Genomic DNA, 24,784 nt, shown 5'->3' on the forward strand with positions numbered 1-24,784 from the left:
AATGACCCTGATGCTGGGAGGGATTGGCGGCAGGAGGAGAAGGGGACGACAGAGGATGAGATGGCTGGATGGCATCACCGACTTGATGGACATGAGTTTGAGTAGACTCCAGGAGTTGGTGATGGACAGGGAGGCCTGACGTGCTGCGATTCATAGGGTCACAAAGAGTCGGACATGACTGAGCAACTGAACTGAAGATATTAATATGAAACACAAGGAGTCTCTGGTGGTGCATTGGCTAAGATTCCAGGCTCCCAGTGCAGGGGGCCTGGGTTGGATCCCTAGTGGAGGAACCATATTCCATATGCCACAGCCCAGAGTTCTCATGCTGCAACCAAAGATCTGCCATGCCACAATGAAGATTGATCTCCAGTGCCTCAACTAAGACAACACAGCCAAATACACAAATAAAAATTAAAAAATAGAAACACAGTATCATATTATGAATATAACATTTTTATTCATTTTTTTGTTACAGACTAGTGTTTACTTAAAAGTAATATTTAGGGATTTATACTCATAGGACACATTATAGTTAACATCCAAAGACAATCAAAACATATTTCCTGATGATTTATTATATGCTTAGTACTAAAAAGCCCCTAAATCTGTAGTGTTGGTATTGTAAGATTAGAGAGTTGTTTTTGGTAAATGATTATTATAGAAAAACACTGAGGAAAATCTCAACCATTATAACTGGTAAAGTATGATTTTATATTTCACAAAGGACAGTAACAGCCTCACTTTATAGCAACAGCCTCACTTATAAATTATATACACTTCAAAGTCATATTTTGATACTTTTTTTTCCCCTTCTCTTCTTGCAAATAACCAACAAGATACAAACGGCTTCCAACTGACATTTGTGAAAGGCAAACTGCAAACTTCTAATTATGGTTCAACTTCACCAAAAGAAGTAAAGGTGCTCCCTCTGACCACCTATTCCATGAAAAAAAAGTGTACTCTGACTTCTAAAATGGATTTTAAAAATTCAGTAGAAAGATTTAGCAATAATCAATATTCCAACACTGATCTTTCTAATACCCAGAAACATCCACTTGGCAGTTGTGAGACTAAAAATTGAGTAATGTTATACAAATGTAAATTACCATTAGCTAGGAGAAGGCAATGGCACCCCACTCCAGTACTCTTGCCTGGAAAATCCCATGGACAGGGGAGCCTGGTAGCCTGCAGTCCATGGGGTTGCTAGGAGTTGGACACGACTGAGCAACTTCACTTTCACTTTTCACTTTCCTGCATTGGAGAAGGAAATGGCAACCCACTCCAGTGTTCTTGCCAGGAGAATCCCAGGGATGGGGAAGCCTGGTGGGCTGCCGTCTATGGGGTCACACAGAGTCGGACACGACTGAAGCGACTTAGCAGTAGGAATAATCACTTAATTCTTAATCATGTTTATACTTAATTATAAACATAAGAATGATTTTTAGATTAAAAATAATGAAGAACATCTCCATCATGTGTATTGTGTTCCCAATAGTCCCTTTCAGATAGATCTGTGAAATAACACAGAACCCAATGTTAACATAACTTTCATTTTAAAGGCCCCCAAAAATAGGGCTTAAGTAGTGAGATCATTTCTATTAGACTTTATATTAGTATCAATTAATGAGTTAATCAATCAATTAACCTTAGTTAATTATTACTTTTTCTAAACAAGTACCAGATGATTTAATCTCGCCCAAATGAATGGGTCTCTTTTGGTTGATCAATGCGATAGAGAAACTCGGCAGGTAAGAAGTATCCGAGGTACTCCACTATATCTGGGGTGGTGTCATAATGGTAGTGTCCACCTTCTCCATGATGACTGAAACAATGAGTGTGCTCCAACCGCAAATCAAACCCCTAGAATGACAGAGGAGCCATCTGTTAGTCTTCCAATTAGAACTTAGGGGATAGGAGACCTTTTAAATTTAGGCTACAGTAATTTTTTGGGATAGGTAATACAGACACATGAATCAAAATTCAGAGGGTGCAAAAGTTTATATTCAGTAAAATTCATCTTTCCAACTCCTGCCATTACCACTCCTTTCCTTAAAGGCAGCCACAGTAAGCAGTATCTCCTATATCCTTCCAGAAAGATCTATTTTTTTAATTACTCATATCTAGTATTCTGCAACTACTATGCTGTATGTTGTTTTTCTTAAATTACAATATAGCTTTCAGATCATGAGAGCTTCCTAATTCTTTCCAAATGTGATTTAGATTATTTCCAGCTCTTCTGCTATTACAACAATGATGTCATGAATAACCCTTTTCACTAATCATTTTATCATGTAAGCATATATTTAATGATTAATTCCTAAACATGTAATCACTAGATCAAAAGATATAACTAGTCAGTACAGTGGTAGATATTTGGTTTGAATTAGTCTATATTATTATTTTTCAAGGGTAGAAAACTAGAATATGATGAATAGTATGAAGAACAGCAAATAGATCTGAATCCTGTCCTGATTCTACTGTTTAATAACATAACTTTGGATGCTATTTAAAATGTTTGGTGCCTTCAATTCTCCAAAGGTAAAATCTACTTTGCCTAGATCTTAAGTAGTCAGCTACTTGCTTCCTTACCTTTCAAGGTAATTCTAGAAACTATCCCAGTTCTTAATTAAGAACAAAAAGTGCTTAATTATTCTAAACGAATATTCTAAAAATCAAGCATTACCACTGTAATATCTTTCAATGTAAAAGACAGACATAGACTTACGGGGTCTCTGGAGACAAAAACTGGCAGACAAACCAAAGGAGCCTTCATCTCATAAAAATGCAACCATTTATTCACGTCTTCGTCAGAGTTCAATGGACAGGAAGAAAATTCTGCAGGCTACAGTAAGAGGACATTAAACATGTAAACATACTGAATATTTCTGAGCTAAAAATTTACATATAATTTCATTGTTAAAAGCTTTAAGCTTTCTTATACATTCTACTGCTATTTTTGGCACCAGGAGATTCATATACCCTAGTTTTCAAAAGGACCGCCAACCAGTGTGTACACACTGAAAGATACGACTGAATAAATAAAGGAGTCTATTGCTGTATTTTTATTTTTCATAGCTTATCAGCTTTCATATGAGCATATCCTCATCCCAGTTTTAAATGTTATTATTGCTATTGCTAGATGGAAAAAAAAAAGCAAGGCATTGAAAGTGGAGTAGAAGCATCAAAAAGAATAAAGTATTGAGGAGGAATACACTTAAGGAGGCTAAAGACTTGTACATTGAAAAGTGCAAAGCATTGCTGAAATGAATTTTAAAAGACTCTAATAAATGGAAAGGCATCTTGTGCTCATGGATTGGACAATTTAATATTGTTGACATGTCAGTACTATCAAATATGATCTACAGATTCACTGCAATTCCTATCAAAATCCCAATGGTGTTTTTGCAGAAACAGAAAAATTCATCGAAAATTCATATGGAATCTCAAGGGGCCCCAAATCGTCAAAACAATCTTGAAAAAGAAGAAAGTTGGAAGTCTCACACTTCCTGATATCAAGCTTACTACAAAGCTGTAGTAATCAAAACAGTGTGATACTAGCATAAAGACAGGTATACAGATCAATGGAACAGAAGAGATCCCAGAAGTACATCCTTGCATATATTCTGACAAGGATGCCATGACCATTCAATGGGAAAGGACTATCTTTTTAACAAACAAAACTTGGAAAACTGATGTCCATATGCAAAAAAATGAAGTTAGACCCTTACTTCATACCAGATACAAAAGCTAAAAATGGATAAAACACCTAAATATAAGAGCTAAAGCTATAAAGACTTTTAGAAGAAAACATCAGGAGAAAGTTTTAAGACATTGGACTTGACTTTTTAGACTTGGCATCAAAAGTACAGGTAACAAAAGGAAAACAAGTGGGATTACATTAAGCTAAAAAGCTTTTGTACAGCAAAGAAAAGAAAAGTCAACAAAATGAAAAGGCAACCTATGGAATGGGAGAAAATATCTGCAAACCATATATCTGATAAGGGGTTAATACCTAAAATACATAAGGAATTCATGAGCAAAAAAAAATTTTTTAATGATCAAAGAACTGAATTAGACATTTTTTCCAAAGAAGACATACAAATGGGCAACACGTATATGAAGAAGCACTCAATATCACTATTCATTTGGTAAATGCAAATCAAAACCATGAGACATCAGCTCATTTTAGTGAAGATGGCTGTTACCAAAAAGACAAGAGATAAAGTGTTGGTGAGGATGTAGAGAAAAGACAACCCTTGTACACTGCTAGTGGGAATGTAAACTGGTACAACCATTATGGAAGTTCCTCAAAAAATTAAAAATAAAACTACCATATGATCTAGCAATTCTACTTCTAGGTATATATCCAAAGTAAATGAAATCACCATCTTGAAGAGATATCTGGACTCCTATGTTCACTGCAGCAGTATTCATGATAGCCAAGACTGGGAAACACAACCTAAGTGTCTGTCAATGGATGAAAACAGCCAGGAAATTAAAAGACGCTTGCTCCTTGAAAGAAAAGCTATGACCAACCTAGACAGCGCATTAAAAAGCAGAGATAGTACCTTGCCGACAAAAATCCATATAGCCAAAGCTATGGTTTTTCCAGTAGTCATCTATGGATGTGAGAATTGGACCATAAAGAAGGCTGAACACTGAAGAATCAATGCTTTTGAACTGTGGTGTTGGAGAAGACTCTTGAGAGTCCCTTGGACTGCAAGGAGATCAAATCAGTCAATCCTAAAGGAAATCAACCCTGAATATTCATTGGAAGGACTGACGCTGAAGCTGAAGCTCCAATACTTTGGCTACCTCGTACGAAGAGACAACTCATTGGAAAAGACCCTGATGCTGGGAAAGACTGAGGGAAGGAGGAGAAGGGGGCGACAGATACTGAGATGGTTGGATGGCATCACCAACTCAATGGACATGAATTGGAGCAAATTCTGGGAGACAGTGGAGGACAGAGGAGCCTGGTATGCTGCAGTCCATGGGGTGCCAAAGAGTCAGACACTTAGCAACTAAACAATAACAACAATAATGGATGAAGGGACAAAGAAATTATTACCTATCTTTCTAGTTGCGATATACATATATATGAAATATCATTCAGGCTTTAAAAAGCAGGAAATCCCACCATTTGTAACAATGTAGATGAACTTGGAAGATACTATACTGAGTGAAATAAGCCAGTCGCAGACAAATATTGGGTGATATCACTTGTATGTGGAATCTAAAAAAGTCCAGTTTAGAGAAACAGTAGAGTGGTGGTTGTCAGAGGCTGAGGCAGGATGGGAGTGAAATGAGGAGATGCTGATCAAAGGGTACAAAATTCAGTTGTAAGATGAATAAGTTTAAAGATCTAATGTACATCATGTTAACTACAGTTTGTAATGAAGTATTATTTATTTGATTTTTTAAAAATCCTATAATCATTTGGTATTTACAAATGGATTGACCTTTAATTTTGTTGTAAATAATTTGGAAAAGTAATTAAGTAGTTTCATAATATGTATTTATATGTGAGATCAGCTGGTTTGCCATTTAAAATTATCAGACTAAAAATTTTAAAACAATATATTTTGTGACAGCTTCATTGTTAAAACAAAACAACATTAAAGTGTAACACTTTTACATTTTGTTCATCATTGACTCAATGGACATGAATTTGAGCAAACTCTGGGAAATAGAGGACAGAGGAGCCTAGCGTCCTGCAGTCCATGGGATCACAAAGAGTCTGAAATGACTTGGGAATGAACAATGACACTTCATTCACTCACCTACCAAAAATTATTATTTTTTTAAATAATTTTTTTGTTTATTTTATTTTTGGCTTGTTGGGTCTTTGTTGCTACATGAGGGCTTTCTCTAGTTGCTGAAAGCAAGGGCCACTCTCCAGCTGTGGTACGTGGGCCTCTCATTTGCAATGGCTTCTCTTGTAGCAGAGCATGGGCTCTAGAGTGTGTGGGCTCAGTAGTTGTGGCTCGTGGACTTAGCTGCCCTGTGGCATCTTCCAGGACCAGGGATCAAACTTGTGTCCCCTGAAATGGCGGGTGTATACTTAACCACTGGACCACCAGGGAAGTCCCAAAAATTATTTGTGAAATCCTAGATGACCTGGTTTGTCCATCATTAATATCTTATAAATATATTCTTTTTTTTTTTTTTTTTTTACAGTTAGTCCAGTTCAATTCAGTTTAGTCACTCAGTTGTGTCCGACTCTTTGCGACCCCATGGTCTATAGCACAACAGGCCTCTCTGTCCATCACCAACTTCCAGAGTTTACTCAATCTCATGTCCATTGAGTCAGTGATGCCATCCAACCATCTCATCCTCTGTTATCCCCTTCTCCTCCTGCCTTCAATCTTTCCCAGCATCAGGGTCTTTTCTAATGAGTTAGTTCTTTGCATCAGGTGGCCTTCAGCCACCTGGAGCTTCAGCTTCAGCATCAGTCCTTCCAATGAATATTCAGGGACTGATTTCCTTTAGGATGGACTGCTTGGATCTCCTTGCAGTCCAGGGGACTCTCAAGAGTCTTTTCCAACACCACAGTTTAAAAGCATCAATTCTTCGGCACTCAGCTTTCTTTATAGTCCAACTCTCCCATCCATACAAGACTACTCAAAAAACCGTAGCTTTGACTAGACGGACCTTTGCTGGCAAAATAATGTCTCTGCTTTTTAATATGCTGTCTAGGTTGGTCATAACTTTTCTTCCAAGGAGCAAGCATCTTTTAATTTCATGGCTGCAGTCACCATCTGCAGTGATTTTGGAGCCCAAACAAGTAGTCTCTCACTGTTTCCACTGTTTCCCCATCTATTTGCCATGAAGTGATGGGACCAGATGCCATGATCTTCATTTTCTGAATGTTGAGCTTCAAGCCAACTTTTTCACTCTCCTCTTTAACTTTCATCAAGAGGCTCTTTAGTTCTTCACTTTCTGCCATAAAGGTGGTATCATCCGCATATCTGAGGTTATTGATATTTCTCCCAGAAATCTTGATTCCAGCTTGTGCTTCATCCAGCCCAGCATTTGTCATGATGTACTCTGCATATAAGTCAAATAAGCAGGGTGACAATATACAGCCTTGACATAGTCCTTTCTCGATTTGGAACCAATTTGTTGTTCCATGTCCAGTTCTAATTGTTGCTTCCTGACCTGCATAGAGATTTCTCAAGAGGCAGGTCAAGTGGTCAGGTATTCCCATCTTTTTAAGAATTTTCCACAGATTGTTCTGGTCCACACAGTCAAAGGCTTTGGCATAGTCAACAAAGCAGAAATAGATGTTTTTCTGGAACTCTCTTGCTTTTTCGATGATCCAACAGATGTTGGCAATTTGATCTCTGGTTCCTCTGCCTTTTCTAAATCCAGCTTGAAATTTGAAGTTCACGGTTCATGTACTGTCAAAGCCTGGCTTGGAGAATTTTGAGCATTACTTTGCTAGCGTGTCAGATGAGTGCAATTGTGCAGTAGTTTGAGCATTCTTTGGCATTGCCTTTCTTTGGGATTGGAATGAAACATGACCTTTTCCAATCCTGTGGCCACTGCTGAGTCTTCCAAATTTGCTGACCTGCAGCACTTTCACAGTATCATATAAGATTATAATTTTCATAATGAATTTTTTCCCTAAACCACAACCATCTTTTTTTTGACAACCACCTTAACAGTAAACTCAATATACTGAGGTTGGGATTCTGGCAATGGAAATGATCAGTTTCTAAGGCTGGGGTGCCGTCAGGGCAGGAGAGCCTGACTCCAAATTAACTTTGGGCTTCCCTGATAACTCAGTTGGTAAAGAATCCGCCTGCAATGCAGGAGACCCCGGTCTGATTCCTGGGTTGGGAAAATCTCCTGGAGAAGGGAAAGGCTACCCACTCCAGTATTCTTGGGCTTCCCTTGTGGCTCAGCTAGTGAAGAATCCACCTGCAATGCAGGAGACCTGGGTTCAATCCCTGGGTTTGGAAGATCCCCTGGAGAAGGGAAAGGCTACCCTCTCCAGTATTCTGGCCTAGAGAATTCCATGGACTGAACTGTATAATCCATGGGGTCGCAAAGAGTCAGACACAACTGATCAACTTTCACTTGCACTTTCAAGGCTTATACTCAGAGCTATCTTGATCTTTGAAACTAACTAAGAAGAAAGTTCTATTATTATTAACATGAAGAAAGCACTCTAGCAGGACCTTATCATATAACATGCTTTACGGTATTCTTTGTCATTTAAATTTTAAGGTAATACGATCATAGTAAAAGGATTTGTTCAGAACGTCTTTAAAGGTTAAATTCTCAATGTATATTAAAATCTCCTACAATCTTAAGCACATGCGCACACACACACACACACACACATGTGAAGAGGCCTTTACCATAATATGAGTCTTCACTTTTCCCTTCTGAATTATGAAAGCACCTCCCATTCCTACAGGCTTATCTCCATAATGTTTTTCAAGAGTCTGCCTCATACATGTCACAAAGTTAAGTTTTCCAGTTCTTCTTTTGACTTTCACCTCAATGACCTAGAGAGAACATAAATGTACATACCATTGTTCTAAGCTGCAAAATATTATGCAAATAACTACCAAAGTGAAACATTATATAATTCAGTGCCATCAAGCAAATATTCAATTGTTTGTTTTGAGCACCCAGATATTAGCAGAAGTGTCTCAGTCCTCTAAGTCTTTTTTTTTTTTTTCTAAGTCTTAATTATACATATATATATATATATAAATATATATAAGATACATCATTTACTCTAATAATGTCTTATTCATGCTTTCTTGGACTGAGAAAGAGAGTTATAGCTTAATTTTATAAATTTATAGCTAAATTCAACACTGAACTCTTGAGATTCTTACTATATGTCAATATGGTATAAGATTGAGAATTCTTTGATTTAAGGGATTAATTTCTGATAACTAGAGAGGAGAAATGACTATATTTTCTCATTTCCTTTAAAATTCTGGACTTCTATTACTCCCACTTTAGTAGGTATTTTTGCTTCACCACCTCATTTCTCAAAGTGGCTGAAGTAGTTATTTTTGTATAAAATCTGAGAGTTCTCACTACTGCTAAAACTGAAATCACCTTAAAAAAAACCAGCTTTACTGGGGATACAATTCACATACCATACAATCCATCTATTTAAAGTAAACAATTCAATGGCTTTCAGTATATTTATAGAGTTGTGTGACCATCATTACAATTTTGGAATATGAAATCATCTTTTTTTTTTGGTACTAACAGGAAATAAATATGAAGTGGGGCATTAATTCTCCTTCTCTCTTCTTTCTATAATTTCTACAATCTATAATATAATCCCATTATTTATAGCTATCTCAATCAATGTCTGATCAGTCAGGAATGAGCAAGTTATATATGTACTAACTGTAGGTAGACATTATCTACTTCAGCTGCATGGTTCATCTATTTGACTAACTCAAGAATATCCTATTACCTTTTAGTTCCTTGGAAAAAGGCTATTGTTTACTAGTATTATTCTTAACCTTAGTTTTAAATGATACTTTCACTCTGCCTGCAGTACTTTCTGAATCTTTCATAACTGGATTATTTAAAGAGCTTTGACTTGGGTAGCTTTGGATTTTCTTAAGAAAATTACAGTAGCAATAAGCACTCAGATTTTTAGCTCTCTGAGAAATTTTGGAGAATACTGCATTTTTATGAACAAAATCACCTTCCCAGGTTGGCCTTCACTGGCAAAAAGATTAGCCAGTAATGCACACCCAAAATCATGATATTTCTCACTGTATTTCTCTAGTAGACACCCTCCATCTGCAGGGTTAACCCGAGCAAAGTAACTTCCATTCACAGGAGGTCTGTGTTCACTTTCTGTTTGAACAAGTAGCATAAACTGAAAAGAAAAGTAAATAAGGTACTTAGTCAATCCTAGAATCTCTATGCAAAACAGAATACCTTGAAAATGTGACAAAATATTTTGCCCTAGACTGTAAGACATTTTATTTCAAGATCTAATAATAAAACATGAAAATAGAATATTTAATGTTAGATTAAAATGTTAAAGATTTACAAATCTCAAAAAGCTGGAAAAAACATTTTATAAAATGTTTACAGTATTATGGTGTTTCTATGAGATTGTGACATTTGCTTTAAATTTTCCCATTTTAAATTTTTAACTTTTTCTATCTTGAACACTAGGCAATTTATATTAATGTTTCTGTAAAAGGGCTTGTATGATTATTGACTAACGGTCACAGCTGTAAGAGGCAGTGAGAGAGAATATGCAAACTGAGGAGGTTATTCACTTTCTGTTCATGAGATGTGAAGAAGCACTGACATTTTTATGTTGGAAATGTATTGACATACACACTGATGGATATTACCTTTCATAAATAATAATCATACTACTGGGCTAGATCCCTACTATTAGTCTGAAAGAGGGAGTTGACTAGATCATTAAACATTTCATGCATCTTCTGATTGAAAGCTAGCTGTCTTTGAACTAGCCAAGGTCAGAATAGCTAGGAATCCTCTGATGTGTATGGACCAAAATCTTTAACAGTCCAGAGTCCTCGACAAACCACAGCAGGACCTTTGATAGACTCATCTATGACTGAATGTATGTCTTAAGAAAATATAAATTAGAGATTAGTGCTCCATTTCAGTTCGACTAACTGGAGCATGTTCTATACTTTAAGTCAGTATCAAATCTGCAGAGACGTATGATATCAACCACTTACAATTCATTCAGATGACAGGATTTCTGATAAGGCAGTAAAAGGAAAAAGGCAAACTAAGTCTCAAATCAATAAATTAAAATAATTATATTAATATATAATATATATTACATATTATATATAACATATGATAATATGCTGACCTCAGAATTGAATCCAAGAGTCTGAAATGGGCCTGCTCCTGCTCCAAGAACAAAAGCTCCAGGAAGCTGGATGTCTTTTGCAATCTTATTTAAATCATAAACCTAAGTAAGAGAAAAAGCATATTATTTAAAACTGACTTACATAAATTCCCAGGTTTACTTTTTGTTATTGAGTCCATTAACATTTGCCTGTCACATTGGTCAGTGGATCTTCTAAGAATAAAAATAGGAATCAATTTCCATAATCTTCATGTGAATGTGAAAAGTAAAAATACACTTACTTTTTTTTCATTTACAAGAGGCAGTAAGTAAGGCACACCTCCTACTTCTGCAATTCTAGTTTTTCCACAGATGCCTAAAAAGAAAATACACCTTAAAAATAGGTGAACATCTACATCTAAGTATAGAATACCAGAAGACACTTATTAAGAGTATATATCTTTTAGAAGAATTGACACTTTCAAAGTATAGTGCTGGAGAAGACTCCTGAGAGTCCCTTGGACAGCAAGGAGATCAAAGTAGTCAATCCTAAAGGAAATCAACCCTTAATATTCATTGGAAGGACTGATGCTGAAGCTCCAATACTTTGGCCAGTTGATGTGAAGACCCAATTCAATGGAAAAGACCCTGATGCTGGGAAAGATTGAGGGCAGGAGAAGGGGACGACAGAGGGTGAGATGGTTGGATGGCATCACCAACTCAATGGACATGAGTCTGAGTCAACTCCGGGAGATAGTGATGGACAAGGAAGCCTGGCATGCTGTATAAGGTCCATAGGATTGCCAAGAGTCGGATACAACTGAGCGACTGAACAACAATAACTTTTGGGGCTTCCCTGGTGATCCAGTGGCTAAGATTCTGAGCTCCCAATGCAAGGGGCCTGAGTTCAATCCTTGGTCAGGGAACTAGATCCCATATGCTGCAACTAAAGATTCTGCATGCCACAACTAAGACCAGGTGCAGAGAAATAAATGAATCAATAAATAAGTATTTTTAAGAGAGTATACACATTTTACTCTATATCCTGTGATAAACCATAATGGAAAATATAAAAAAAGAAGGTATATATGTGTATAACTGATCACTCTGCTGTACAGCAGAGATTGTCACAACATTGTAAATCAACTATACTTCAATGTTTTTTAAAAAAAGAGTATATAAGTTTTCCATTCTCATCATTTTACAAATAGCAGGGGTCAGAATCTGTATTGTGTTGGCCAAAAATTTCCTTCAGTTTTTAAAGTAAAAATAAAACACACATTTTTCGTTGAACAAAGTATTCACTATTTTGTTCCACTGCCTTCTGCCATTTTTCAGGTAACTTCATAATTCCATCTTCCCAACACTTTCTACCTTTTTGAGCAAAGAACTGTTCTCAGTGCCTTTAACAGTCTTTTAGGGAACTGAAATTCTTTCCATGAAGAAAATCTTGTAAAGACCGAAATAAATGGACATCCAAAGGTACAATGTCTGGTGAATATGGCAGATGAATTAGAATTTCCCAGTCAAGCTATAACAGATTTTGCCTGGTCATCAAAGAAACATGTGGCCTTGCATTATGGAGGATTATGCATTTTCTGTTGACTAATTCTGGACACTTTTTGTTAAGTGCTGCTTTCAGTTGTTCTAATTGGGAACAGTACTTTTTGGAATTAACTTGTTTGATTTTCCAGAAGGTGCTCATAGTAGAATGGACTCCCTTCCAAATCTCTCCATTTTCACAACATCACCTTCTTTGGATGAAGACCAGCCTTTGGTGTGGTTGGCGGTGGTTCATTTCACTTACTCCACAATCTCTTCCATTCCACATTATTGTACAGTATTCACTTTTCATCGCCCATCACAATTTTTTTTTTTAAAGAATGTTTTCATGTCATTTAAGTAGAAAATCGCATGTGGTAATATAGTCAAGAAGGTTTTCTCTGCTTAACTTATGTGGAACCCAAATGTCAAAGCAATGAATATAACCAAGCTGCTGCAAATGATTTTCAGCACTGGATATTTTGAGTGTGTCAGCAATCTCTTGCATGGTATAAGTCGATTATTCTCAATTAATGTCTCAATTTGATAACTATCAATTTCAACTGGTCTACTTGACCATGGAGCATCATCCAGTGTATCTTCAGCAGAAAACTTCACAAACCACTTCAGACACATTTTTTCAGTCACAGCACCTTTTCCATACATTGCACAAATCTTTTTTGGGGTTTCAGTTGTGTTTTTACCTTTCTTCAAGTAATAAAGCATAATATGCTGAAAATGTTGCTTTTTTTCTTCTATCTTCAATACTAAAATGGTTACACAAAACTTATCCATTTTGATAAGTTTTTTAAAAATGTATGCTGATATGACAGCTGTCACAATATAATCTAACAAAACTGTCTGAATGAAGCTAAATGCAACTAAGTGCTATTAGAGCCATCTTAAGGAAAAAAACAAACGAATCTTTTGGCCAACCTAAAAGTAGCTAGGACCCCTGTCCTACCTGTGTTTTTTTTCTTTTTTGTTGTTTTTCTGGCTGGGCCACTTGCCTTATGGTATCTGAGTTCCCTGACTAGGAGTCCTAACCACTGAATTGCTGAGGAGTTCCCCACTTGTGTTTCTAATACTGTCATAACCAAGTGTGACTTGATATAGTTAGTAACATAAAGGCAATGGAGTTGATGGTAAGGCAAGGGCTAGAACTGGGGCCAGTGTCTGGATTGGATGAAGTTTCTATATTAGTCTATAATGACTTAGCCCTTTAAAAATCTTTTTTTTGTGGGGGTGGAGGGCTTTAGCTAAAGTTATATTTTAAGGGGACTTCCCTTGTGGTCCAGTGGTGAAGACTCCACATTCCCAATGCACGGGACCCAGGTTCAATCCATGGTCGGGGATCTGTATGTATTCCACAACCAAGAGTCCTCACGCCATGGTGATGATCCCACGAGCCACAACTAAGGCCAAGAGTAGCCAAAATAAATAGTGTAGCCTTGGGGCAGGTTTTTCCTTAAGTGATACCAGTTCAGTTCAGTCGCTCAGTCGTGTTTGACTCTTTGTGACCCCTTGGACTGCAGCACGCCAGGTCTTCCTGTCCATCACCAACTCCCGGAACTTACTCAAACTCATGTCCATTGAGTCAGTGATGCCATCCAACCATCTCATCCTCTGTCATCCCCTTCTCCTCCCGCCTTCAATCTTTCCCAGCATCAGGGTCTTTTCGAATGGGTCCTTCCAGTAAGGACATACAGAACAGTATTCTTGAGCTCTTCTGCAGAACTAAAACCCCCGTCAAATGGAAGATGTTAACTACTTGATGAAACATTCTTCATTCCAAAGAGAAAGTTACAGTTCAATAACCTTGAGAACCACAGATCATAGGACCACCTGAGACGATCTCTATACTGAACAAATGCAAGCCTTGAGAGCACCCTGATCCTTATGAGAAACCCCTCCCCATGACTAACCCCTCCCTAAGACTCCCCACAACCCCCACTTCAGTTTGGGACCCATAGTTTTGAGAGCATTAGTCTGCTATGTCCCTTTTTGCCTGGCAAAGTAATAAAGCTATTCTTTTCTACTTCACGGAAAACTCTTTGTCTCTGAGAGTCAGTTCGACACTGCTACACAGAGTCTGTTTCAGTATCAATATTAATGTCCCTCCTCACTTTGAACATTGGTAACCAGTTGACAAATTTGTTAAAGGGATGTAAATATTTAATAGATGATTCAAATAAATACAAGGCTTTTAAGATCCCTTCTGATATTGAATAAATAAAACATAAAAATTATAATAAGTTTCCATAACAGTTACTTGAACAATTAAAAATAAAATTTTCATGTGATATTCATATGCTAGCCTACTGGATAGCTATTATATAACCTATGAAAGTTACAAAAGTACATAAAACACCATATTTTCCTACAAGGGTATAAAATGAAATTTGACGAATATTAGAAATCACAGAAATGAAGCACAATTTAATCTAAAAGTTGGGGCAATATCCTTTATCTGGAGATAATTTAAGATAATCCTTAAAAATAATTTTGGTTTCAGGAAAAGATTTGGTCTGAAAAGGAAAAGCTAATTGCAAAGATTGCTTACCTTTTATAGGAAAGGTAAATGGCTCCTTAGTTAAATCAGGGCAATCAACTACAGAGACCTGGACTTCAGCAAAGTTATCCGTTAGCCCCTTCTGCAAGACTAATGAAGACAAGAAAAAGGGTTATCATTAGGTAGAAATTTGCCATCACAGATCGTCTTCCCTTGATTGTTTTGTGTGTCCTATTTCCAACCTAAACTTGTGTAATTTTTTTTTTTTTTTCTGGCTGCAGCACCCAGCATGTGGGATCTTAGTTCCCAGAACAGGGATGGAATTTTTGCCACCTGCAGTGGAAGCAAGGAGTCTTACCCTCTGGAGTGCCAGGAAGTCCCTAAACTTGAGTAATTTAAAAGGAGCCTAGGGGGCCAGCAGTTAGGACCCCATGCTTCTACTGAAGGAGGTACTCCCGCATGCTGTGCTGCCAAAAAAAGTCATATAAACAAACAAAAAGAGGGGGGAACAATCTTGTTAATGAACTTATTTAGATACTAGACACATAATTAATCACAAGATATGCATACTAATATACATAAATACTTCCATAAATACCACTGTAAGCTATAGTGATTATAAACCCCTGAAGATAAACACTGCACTCATTTTCTTTTAGGGAAAGGATTCCAGGAATTGAAACGTAAATATTTAAACTGCTAGAAAGTAAGCAATTACATGCAACACCTTCATTAATGTTTACAGGCAAAATGTTTAGCAAAAGAGGACATGAAAGTATGTGCTATATGACTTCACTTATCTGTATGTCAAACAAAGGCAACTAATCTAAGGTCACAGAAGTCACAACAATGGTCACTTCCTGGGAAAGTGATATTGACTAAGAAAGTGTGAGGAGTCTTCTGGGATACTGGAAACAGTTTATACCTTTTTTTTTAAACTTGATTATTTGGCCATGCTGGGTGGTATGTGGGATCTTAGTTCCCCGAACAAGGATTTGTGCACCCCTCCAGAATCTTTTTTGTTTTTAATATTTATTTATTTGACTGCTACAGGTCTTGGTTGAGGCATGTTGGATCTATTTTTTAATTGGAAGAAAATTGCTTTACAATGTTGTGTTGGTTTCTGCCCAATATCAACTTGCCATGCTATGCTAAGTCGCTTCAGTAGTGTCCGACTCTATGCGACCCCATAGACAGCAGGCCACCAGGCTCCCCCATCCCTGGGATTCTCCAGGCAAGAACACTGGTGTGGGTTGCCATTTCTTTCTCCAATGCATGAAAGTGAAGTCGCTCAGTCGTGTCCAACTCTTAGTGACCCCATGGACTGCAGCCTACCAGGCTCCTCTGCCCAGGGGATTTTCCAAGCAAGAGTACTGGAGTGGGGTGCCATTGCCTTGAATCTGTCATAATTATATATATATATATATATATATATATTCCTTCTCTCTCCTGGCTTCACTTTCTTTTTCTTACCTATTAATAGATCCCTTCCCTCGAATTAATCCTGTGACACTACCTTAAATTCTTGTTCAAATAAGGTGAGATACCTAAAAATATACACAGAAAAACCTAAGCAAGGTTCACTGGCAGTCTGTCGTATCAGGAGAGGGGGAAAAAGTAGTAGATTGGAAACATGATTAATGTATCACAGTAGATTATTTTAAGAGTACTGCAACTGGTAAAAAGTTAATAAAGCAAAACTGTGTACTCTTTGGGCACCACACACATTTAAATCTTGGATTATCATATTCATTTTCATTCTGTAAAGTTAGTATTTCATCAAGACTATTTGAATGGTGAATTTAGGTTTTTTTGAGAGGTAGAGATTTGGACTCTCCTATCTTGGAATGTTTTATTTTTATTTTTTTCCCTTAGGATAATAAAAAAGACTCAATATAGTATTTACCTCCAACAAGCTCCTCTAGACTTGGCACATGAAAAGAATATTCAGCACAAGCCATCTTCTTTCTTCCTTAGGGGACAAGGCACAACCTTTAAAAGAATAACATAGCTATTGGGGAAAAACTAGTCTGAACCAACTAAGTCCAAGATGGCAAAAGATTCAACTTCCAGTAGACCTTGAGCATTAGTTGTAAAGCATTAGCATCTAAATGGCACACCCATAAGCACCATAACCACAGAAGGCCAAAAAGTGGGTGGTGGCCCAATTCCCGAAAATCTCTGCCCCAAATAGTTGGAATAATCCTCCCACTTGTTAGCCTATGAAGTTACCCAGCCCATAAAAACTAACCACCCTACATTTTGGGACCTCTAGCTTTCTGAGCTGGCCCACACTGTCCATCTTTCTTCCAAGGCCATCTTGCTTTTTGAGACAGATGGCATTCTGTTTATGAAATTAGTTCAGTTCAGTTGCTCAGTCGTGTCTGACTCTGCAACCCCATGGACTGGAGCACGCCAGGCTTCCCTGTCCATCAATGAATGTTGAGTTTTAAGCCAACTTTTTTCCTCTCCTCTTTCACTTTTATCAAAAGGCTCTTTAGTTCTTCTTCGCTTTCTGCCATAAGGGTGGTGTCATCTGCATATCTGAGGTTATTGATATTTCTCCCAGCAATCTTGATTCCAGCTTCTCCTTCATCCAGCCCAGCATTTCGCATGATGTATTCTGCATATGAGTTAAATAGCAGGGTGACAGTAAACAGCCTTGATGTACTACTTTCCCAATTTGGAACCAGTCTATTGTTCCATGTCCAGTTCTAACTGTTGCTTCTTGACCTGCATACGGATTTCTCAAGAGGCAGGTCAGGTGGTCTGATATTCCCATCTTTTGAAGAATTTTCTACAGTTTGTTGTGATCCACAGTCAAAGGCTTTGGCATAGTCAATAAAGCAAAATTAGATGTTTTTCTCAAACTCTTGCTTTTTCAATGATCCAATGGATGTTGGCAATTTGATCTCTGGTTCCTCTGCGTTTTCTAAATCCAGCTTGAACATCTGGAAGTTCACGGTTCATGTACTGTTGAAGCCTCACTTGGAGAATTTTGAGAGTTACTTTGCCAGCGTAGAGTATGAGATGAGTGCAATTGTGCAGTAGTTTGAACATTCTTTGGCATTGCCTTTCTTTGGGATTGGAATGAAAACTGACCTTTTCCAGTGCTGTGGCCACTGCTGAGTTTTCCAAATTTGCTGGCATATTGAGTGCAGCACTTTCACAGCATCGCCTTTTAGGATTTGAAATAGTTCAACTGGAATTCCATCATCTTCACTAGCTTTGTTTGCAGTGATGCTTCCTAAGGCCCACTTGACTTCACATTCCAGGATGTCTGGCTTTAGGTGAGTGATCACATCATTGTGGTTATCTGGGTCATGAAGATCTTTTTTGTGCAGTTCTTCTGTGTATTTTTGAAATGTCTCTGTAAATAAATCTACTTCCTATCACTTTGTCTCTCACTGAGTACTTTCTTTAGATAAGACCTAAAGACTTGAGCTTCATTAAGTCCTGAGTGTGTGATCTCAAAAGACAGTGGGTTGAAGTCCCAACCTGAGTTGTGAGAATTCATGAGGATTTACAAAATAAAGCAAGTGTAGATTAATGATTGCAAGAGTTCACATTGCACCAAGCATGAACATCTAAAGCTCTGGAAATGAAAGAGTTCAGTTATATAAGGAAGGCAAAAGGGCATTTAGGTGTCTGTCCTCACAGAAAGGCAACCACAGCTTTTAGTATTTAATAACTGGAATGAGAAATGTCCAAGTAACCTCTTTTAATACTAACACCTTAAATAGCTGACATTTAAATAGACAAAAGGAATACCAAATCAAGAGGGCACATGATTCATTTTTCTCCAGTCATGTACCTGGACTGAACATGCATCTTTCTAACAGTTGGTTCAAGGAAGATAGATGCTGAAGCAAAGGTAGGTAGTTGCTAAGGTTTATGAGTAAGTGTTTAAGTGGTTGTAGAATAAGAGATGGTTGTAGGATGTTCAGGTACTTCTATAATAGATCATTTACTTGTGTTTTCTATTTTGTATTTGACAATTAGGCTAAAAATTAAATGAGTTTCTTACACTATCACTTTTACAAGAGAAAATTTAAATTACTAAGAAAAATGGCAATTTCTACAAATGATTAGCTTTTGACATTCGAATCATTTCATTTACAAATAAACTTTTTTTTTGGTAAACAGCTTTAATGTTCAATTATTCTGATAACTAATGAAGTATAATTTGATTTTTTAAAAATATATGCTAAGTATTTTACAATAATTAGACATTTATGCAGAGATTAGTATCTTACCTCAAGTGTACAGGTGATGAGGTGAGCAAGCAGAGTTAAATAAAATGTGAGCCAAAAAGCACAAACAAACAAAAGTAATACTAGGTGGGTGGAGAAATCCCACTCTAGGCCAATCACAGCAAGGAATAAAGACAAAATTCTTAAGGGTGTTTCTAAGAACACTGTTGGATTTCTCATTAAAATTGTTAATGAATACCTCATTAATCTGAATACTGTCTGACATATCATTACTGATAAGTCGCTTCAGTCGTGTCCGACTCTGTGTGACCCCATAGATGGCAGCCCACCAGGCTCTTCCGTCCCTGGGATTCTCCAGGCAAGAATACTTTAGTGGGTTGCCATTTCCTTCTACAACGCATGCATGCATGCATGCTAAGTCGCTTCAGTCGTGTCTGACTCTATGAGACCCTATGGACAGCAGCCCACCAGGCTCCTCTGTCCACAGGATTCTCTAGGCAAGAATACTGGAGTGGGTTGCCATTTCCTTCTCCAGACATATCATTACTTACTAAGTAAAAGGTGGTCCTTTGGCAACATTTGAAATACTCTTCCAAATTTTTTTTTAATTTTCAAGATTCATAATTTTCTTAGAAACTGGATTTCTAATTTTGACAATAGTTTCAAACAACACATCCTTCACAAACATATATTTAAGACCTGACACTTCTTTAGTACTTGATTAAATACCAAAATTTATTACCCTGTTCCTCTGTCCATGGGATTCTCCAGGCAAGAATACTGGAGTGGGTTGATCCCCTTCTTCAGGGGATCTTCCTGACCCAGGGAAGGAACCTGGTCTCTCACACTGTAGGCAGATTCTTTACTGAGTTACCAGGGAAGCCCTTTATTTACTTAATATGCATAATTTGGTCTCCCAAATAAAATGTAAACTCTTGATACTGGGCCCCAAACCCTATATCATCATATTTTAATTACTTCAAATATATTTTCTTTTTGGCAGCAACATGCCACTTGCAGAATCTTAGTTCCCTGACCAGGGCATCAAACCTGAGCCCTCAGCAGTGAAAGTGAAGCTTGGAGTCCTAACCACTGGACCTCCAGGGTGGTGGTTAGGTGCATGCATGCTCAGTCGTGTTTGACTCTTTTGTGACCCTGTGGACTGTAGCCCACTAGGCTCTTCTGTCCATGGAATTTTCCAGGCTAGAATACTGGAGTGGGTTGCCATTTCCTCCTTCAGAGGAATCTTTCAGAACCAGGGATCAAACTTGAATCTCTGGTGTTTCCTGCATTGGCAGGTGAATTCTTTACCTCTAGTGCCACCTGGGAAGCCTGTGGACCTCCAGGGAATTCCCTAAAATATATTTTCAAATTGAAATAAACTATAATTGTTTAGGAATAAGCCATTTTAACTTTTGAAATAATTTCAGATGGACAGAAAATACATACAAAGAAAGAAGTACATACAATCTTGTATACACTTCATGCAAGGGCTTCCCAGGTGGTGCTAGTGGTAAAGAACCTGCCTGTCAATAAATGCAGGAGACACAAGAGACATGGGTTCAATCCCTGGGTTGGGAAGATCACCTGGAGAAGTGCATGGCAACCCACTCCAGTATTCTTGCCTGGAGAATTCCATGGACAGAGGAGCCTGCAAGGCTATAGTCCATGGGGTCACAAAGAGTCAGACATGACTTAAGTGACTTAGCACACATGAACAAGCCACAGAATCTTAGTTCCCTGACCAGGGATAGAACCCAAACCCCCTACAGGGTAAGCATGGACTCTTAACCACTATACCTCCAGGGAAGTCCCATCATCTTACATACATTAAAAAAAAATTTTGTTTTTCTTTTGTTTTGCAAATTATTTTTCTCTGTGTAATAGGCTCCAGTTTCATCCACCTCAGTAGAATTGATACAAATGTGTTCTTTTTAATAGCCAAGTAACATTCCATTGTGTATATGTACCACAACTTTCTTATCCATTCGTCTGCCAATGGATATCTAGGTTGCTTCTATGTCTTAACTATTATAAACAGTGCTGCAATGAACAATGGGGTACACATGAAGTAAGTCAGAAAGAAAAACACCAAAACAGTATATTAATGCATATATATGGAATTTAGAAAGATGGTAACAACAACCCTATATGTGAGACAGCAAAAGAGACACAGATATAAAGAACAGACTTTTGGACTCTGTGGGAGAAGGCAAGGGTGGGATGATTTGAGAGAATAGCACGGAAACATGTATATTATTATGTGTGAAACAGATCACCAGTCCAAGTTCCATGCATGAAATAGGGCACTCAAAGCCGGTGCACTAGGACAACCCTGAGGGATGGGATGGGGAGGGAAGTGGGAGGGGGGTTCTGGATGAGGGACACATGTACACCCATGGCTGATTCATGTCACTGTGTGGCAAAAACTACCACAACACTGTAAATTAATTAGCTTCCAATTAAAATAAACTAAAAAATAAATAAATAAGAAAATTTTAAAAGTGCAAAAAAAATTTTTTTTCTTGCCCATCATTTATTTTTTAACATTGTTTCCTTTCACAATATAGAATATTTATACATACACATTAAGATACTTATACATACTTGGAAACAAGATATAGTGACATTTAAATATTTTAATTTAAATTTAACTTTATTTAGCAAATATAGCATTATTAAATATGAATATATATATATATATATATATCTCTCTCTCTCTCTCTCTCTCTCAGATGATAGCCAAAACTTTAACTCTCTGTATCCAGGAGCAGTTTACTTGGTGATAATAATTAAAATAAATGGCTACCATACAGAATTAAAAGATTTATTCTAAAATGGAAAGCAAATGTCATTTTTATTTTTTTCTAAAATATTTATTTGGATGAGTTGGTTCTCAGTTGCATACACCCTAATCTTGTCAGGAACCCCACCCTTTTTGAAATTTTGCAGAAGAATGCAAGACTGCTATTGCCATGACATAACAAGTCACATGCTCCTGACTTGACTACATTGTGTGTTAGTCGCTCAATCAGACTCACTGCAACCCCATGACTGTAGCCCACTCAGCTCCTCTGTCCATGGAATTCTCTAGGCAAGAATACTGGAGTGGGTTGCCATTCCCTTCTCCAGGGGATCTTGCATAACCTCTCCCTAATACCCAGGGAGAGGATCACAGGTCTTGAGGCACTAGCCTACTGTGTTCCCTCTATGCCTGCCAAAGAAAGCAAGCCTCCATTTCCTTCGCCATAACTGTCTCCGTGTTTCTGGTTGGCATCAATGCACAGAGAGTCAAGATTTTGGCAACAAATTCTTGCTTCCCATTCACATAAATCATTTAAGTCCTTTGGCATCAGTGCACAGAGAGTCAAGATTTTGGCAACAAATCCTTGCTTCCCATTCACATAAATCATTTAAGTCCTGTGAATGTAAAATGCTGTTGGACCCACAATCCAAGAGAGTTCACTGAGAATCAAATTCCCTGGATTCCATGGAGTTGGTAGAATGAGCAGGCATCAAGAAGTAAATCAAGAAGTGAAATAAAGACAGGGGTGTTAGTTTTGTTCAGTGTTAGAGTGAGAACAAAATACATAAGCCTAATTTCAGTGATTCTGCATATAAGCTAAATCTTATGTTTGTATTTAAAACTGGTATTACACAATATAGAGTGGTAAATCTCGTGCTAATGAATTAACCTTTTAATTTCTCTTGACAATAAAGAGCAAATTAATGCTATTATTAATAATATAGTGATTAATAATCAATAAAATAGCATGATTAATAATGCCCTTGATAATAATAGCAAATTAATGCTATTAGTTAAAACATCATGACAAGTTGAAAGAGATACTACGGAAGAAATGAGACAGCTTATATCTTAGTAGCTTTAATGGCACTCTCCCATTGAATTTTGAACAAGGGACACTGCATTTTCATTTTGTACTGAGCTTCACAAATTACAGAGGCAAGTGCACTCTGGAAATATGGCAGGGGATAAGGCATGCAATCCCTGTTCTGGAACTTACTGTGCTTCACAAACCCTACAAGAGTTGACTATCTGTGCCTGGAATTGTTCAACATTTAGAGCAAAATTGAGTAAAGAGGCTAGATTACTTTTCAGATCAATTCAATCCTAACATGATACTATCCACAAAATAAGACTAAACTGCTTTCCTGGTTTTATTATATGATACAAGAAGCTGAGGATTTGATTCCTGGGTCAGGAAGATACCCTGGAGGAGGAAATGGCAACCCACTCCAGTTTTCTTGCCTGGAAAATCCCACGGACAGAGGAGCCTGGTGCTACACAGTCCGTGGGTTCGCAAAGAGTTGGACTAGAGATCAAGCCAAATCATTCCTTTTTTTTTTTTTTTAATTTTTTTTTTCAGCTCATTCCTTTTTGTAAGTACTTTGGGAAAAACAAAAAACATCAAAACTAAACTAGTTTAAACTTTTAGCTTTTTAACACAGTAACCATTCAGGAAACAGTGGAAACAGTGGCTGACTTTGTTTTTCTGGGCTCCAAAATCTCTGCAGATGGTGATTGCAGCCATGAAATTAAAAGACGCTTACTCCTTGGAAGGAAAGTTATGACCAACCTAGAGAGCATATTCAAAAGCAGAGACATTACTTTGCCAACAAAGGTCCGTCTAGTGAAGGCTATGGTTTTTCCAGTGGTCATGTACGGATGTGAGAGTTGGACTATAAAGAAAGCTGAGTGCTGAAGAATTGATGCTTTTGAACTGTGGTGTTGGAGAAGACTCTTGAGAGTCCCCTGGACTGCAAGGAGATCCAACCAGCCCATACTAAAGGAGATCAGTCTTGGGTGTTCATTGGAAGGACTGATGCTGAAGCTGAAACTCCCATACTTTGGCCACCTGATGCGAAGAGCTGACTCATTTGAAAAGACCCTGATGCTGGGAAAGATTGAAGGCAGGAGAAGAGGACGACAGAGGATGAGATGGTCAGATGGCATCACCAACTCGATGGACATAGGTTTGGGTGAACTCCAGGAGTTGGTGATGGACAGGGAGGCCTGGCCTGCTGCGGTTCATGGGGTCACAAAGAGTCGGACACGACTGAGCGACTGAACTGAACCATTTAGGGAACTGAGAAAACGAACAACAAAAATCCGTCGCGGGTGTCTGCTGTGATCTGTTAAGCAACTCCTGTAGATAACAACACGAGTTCGAAGGTGGAGCAGGGAGCTGGGAGTGCTTGCGTAACAGAGGCTTCCAGTACAAAGGTTACACATTTTGAGTCACGGTCAAGGTACGATCCTCTCACAATTTAACGGAGAAGCGATTTCTGAAGGCAAAAGCGGACACAACACGACAAAACACACCTGGCCAGAGACACACACTCGCACATCCCCCACAAGACCCGCAGTGACTCTGGACAGTTATAGGAAACCTCAGCAGAGGTGAGGCCACTGGGAGCAAGTCAGGCGGAGTGCCTGTTTCCTTGCAGTTCACGTGCATTCCACCCGCCTGACCCCACAATTTATTCCCGAAACGTTGGCCTAAACGTCCTAGGCTATTCCACTTACCTAGTCTGTTAGAGAAGCCTACATCAGACGCCTGCTCTTACCTCATTCAACTCCGCCTCTTCAGGATTAGGGCGTCCAAGGCTCCGCCCACTGGAATCGGCCCTCCCAACGCGGGGATAAACATGGCG

The 24,784-nt window shown here is 38.0% G+C and overlaps 1 protein-coding gene across 3 annotated transcripts; it reads right to left on the reverse strand.

The window, feature by feature from the left end:
* Nucleotides 1-438: 438 nt before the first annotated feature.
* Nucleotides 439-24,724, reverse strand: C29H11orf54 (chromosome 29 C11orf54 homolog). 3 transcript variants are annotated; one of them, NM_001046315.2, is made up of 9 exons: nt 24,698-24,724; nt 16,801-16,866; nt 14,946-15,044; nt 11,143-11,216; nt 10,862-10,963; nt 9,698-9,874; nt 8,373-8,522; nt 2,729-2,845; nt 439-1,863 (listed from the first exon to the last, which is right to left on the reverse strand). In NM_001046315.2, the coding sequence occupies exons 2-9, from the start codon at nt 16,853-16,855 to the stop codon at nt 1,690-1,692; spliced, it is 948 nt and encodes a 315-aa protein (NP_001039780.1). In that variant the 5' UTR covers nt 16,856-16,866; nt 24,698-24,724; the 3' UTR covers nt 439-1,689. The 3 variants fall into 3 exon arrangements, with proteins under 3 accessions (NP_001039780.1, XP_005226701.1, XP_005226700.1); XM_005226644.5 differs by having other exon boundaries at nt 16,801-16,886; XM_005226643.5 differs by having other exon boundaries at nt 16,801-16,886; nt 24,657-24,724.
* Between the last annotated feature and the right edge of the window lie 60 nt (nt 24,725-24,784).

This window comes from Bos taurus, chromosome 29 (genome assembly GCF_002263795.3).
Source record: "Bos taurus isolate L1 Dominette 01449 registration number 42190680 breed Hereford chromosome 29, ARS-UCD2.0, whole genome shotgun sequence".
Lineage (NCBI taxonomy): Eukaryota > Metazoa > Chordata > Mammalia > Artiodactyla > Bovidae > Bos > Bos taurus.

Bases quoted from the DNA above. Each gene is read 5' to 3' on its own strand.
- C29H11orf54 (NM_001046315.2), bottom strand. From the start codon at position 16,855: ATGGCTTGTGCTGAATATTCTTTTCATGTGCCAAGTCTAGAGGAGCTT. The intron at 8,523-9,697 runs GTGATTTTGTTC...TGTTCTCTCTAG, and splicing joins GTGAAGGCCAACCTGGGAAG to GTCATTGAGGTGAAAGTCAA. The intron at 1,864-2,728 runs GTAAGTCTATGT...CTGTCATTCTAG, and splicing joins TTTTTGTCTCCAGAGACCCC to GGGTTTGATTTGCGGTTGGA.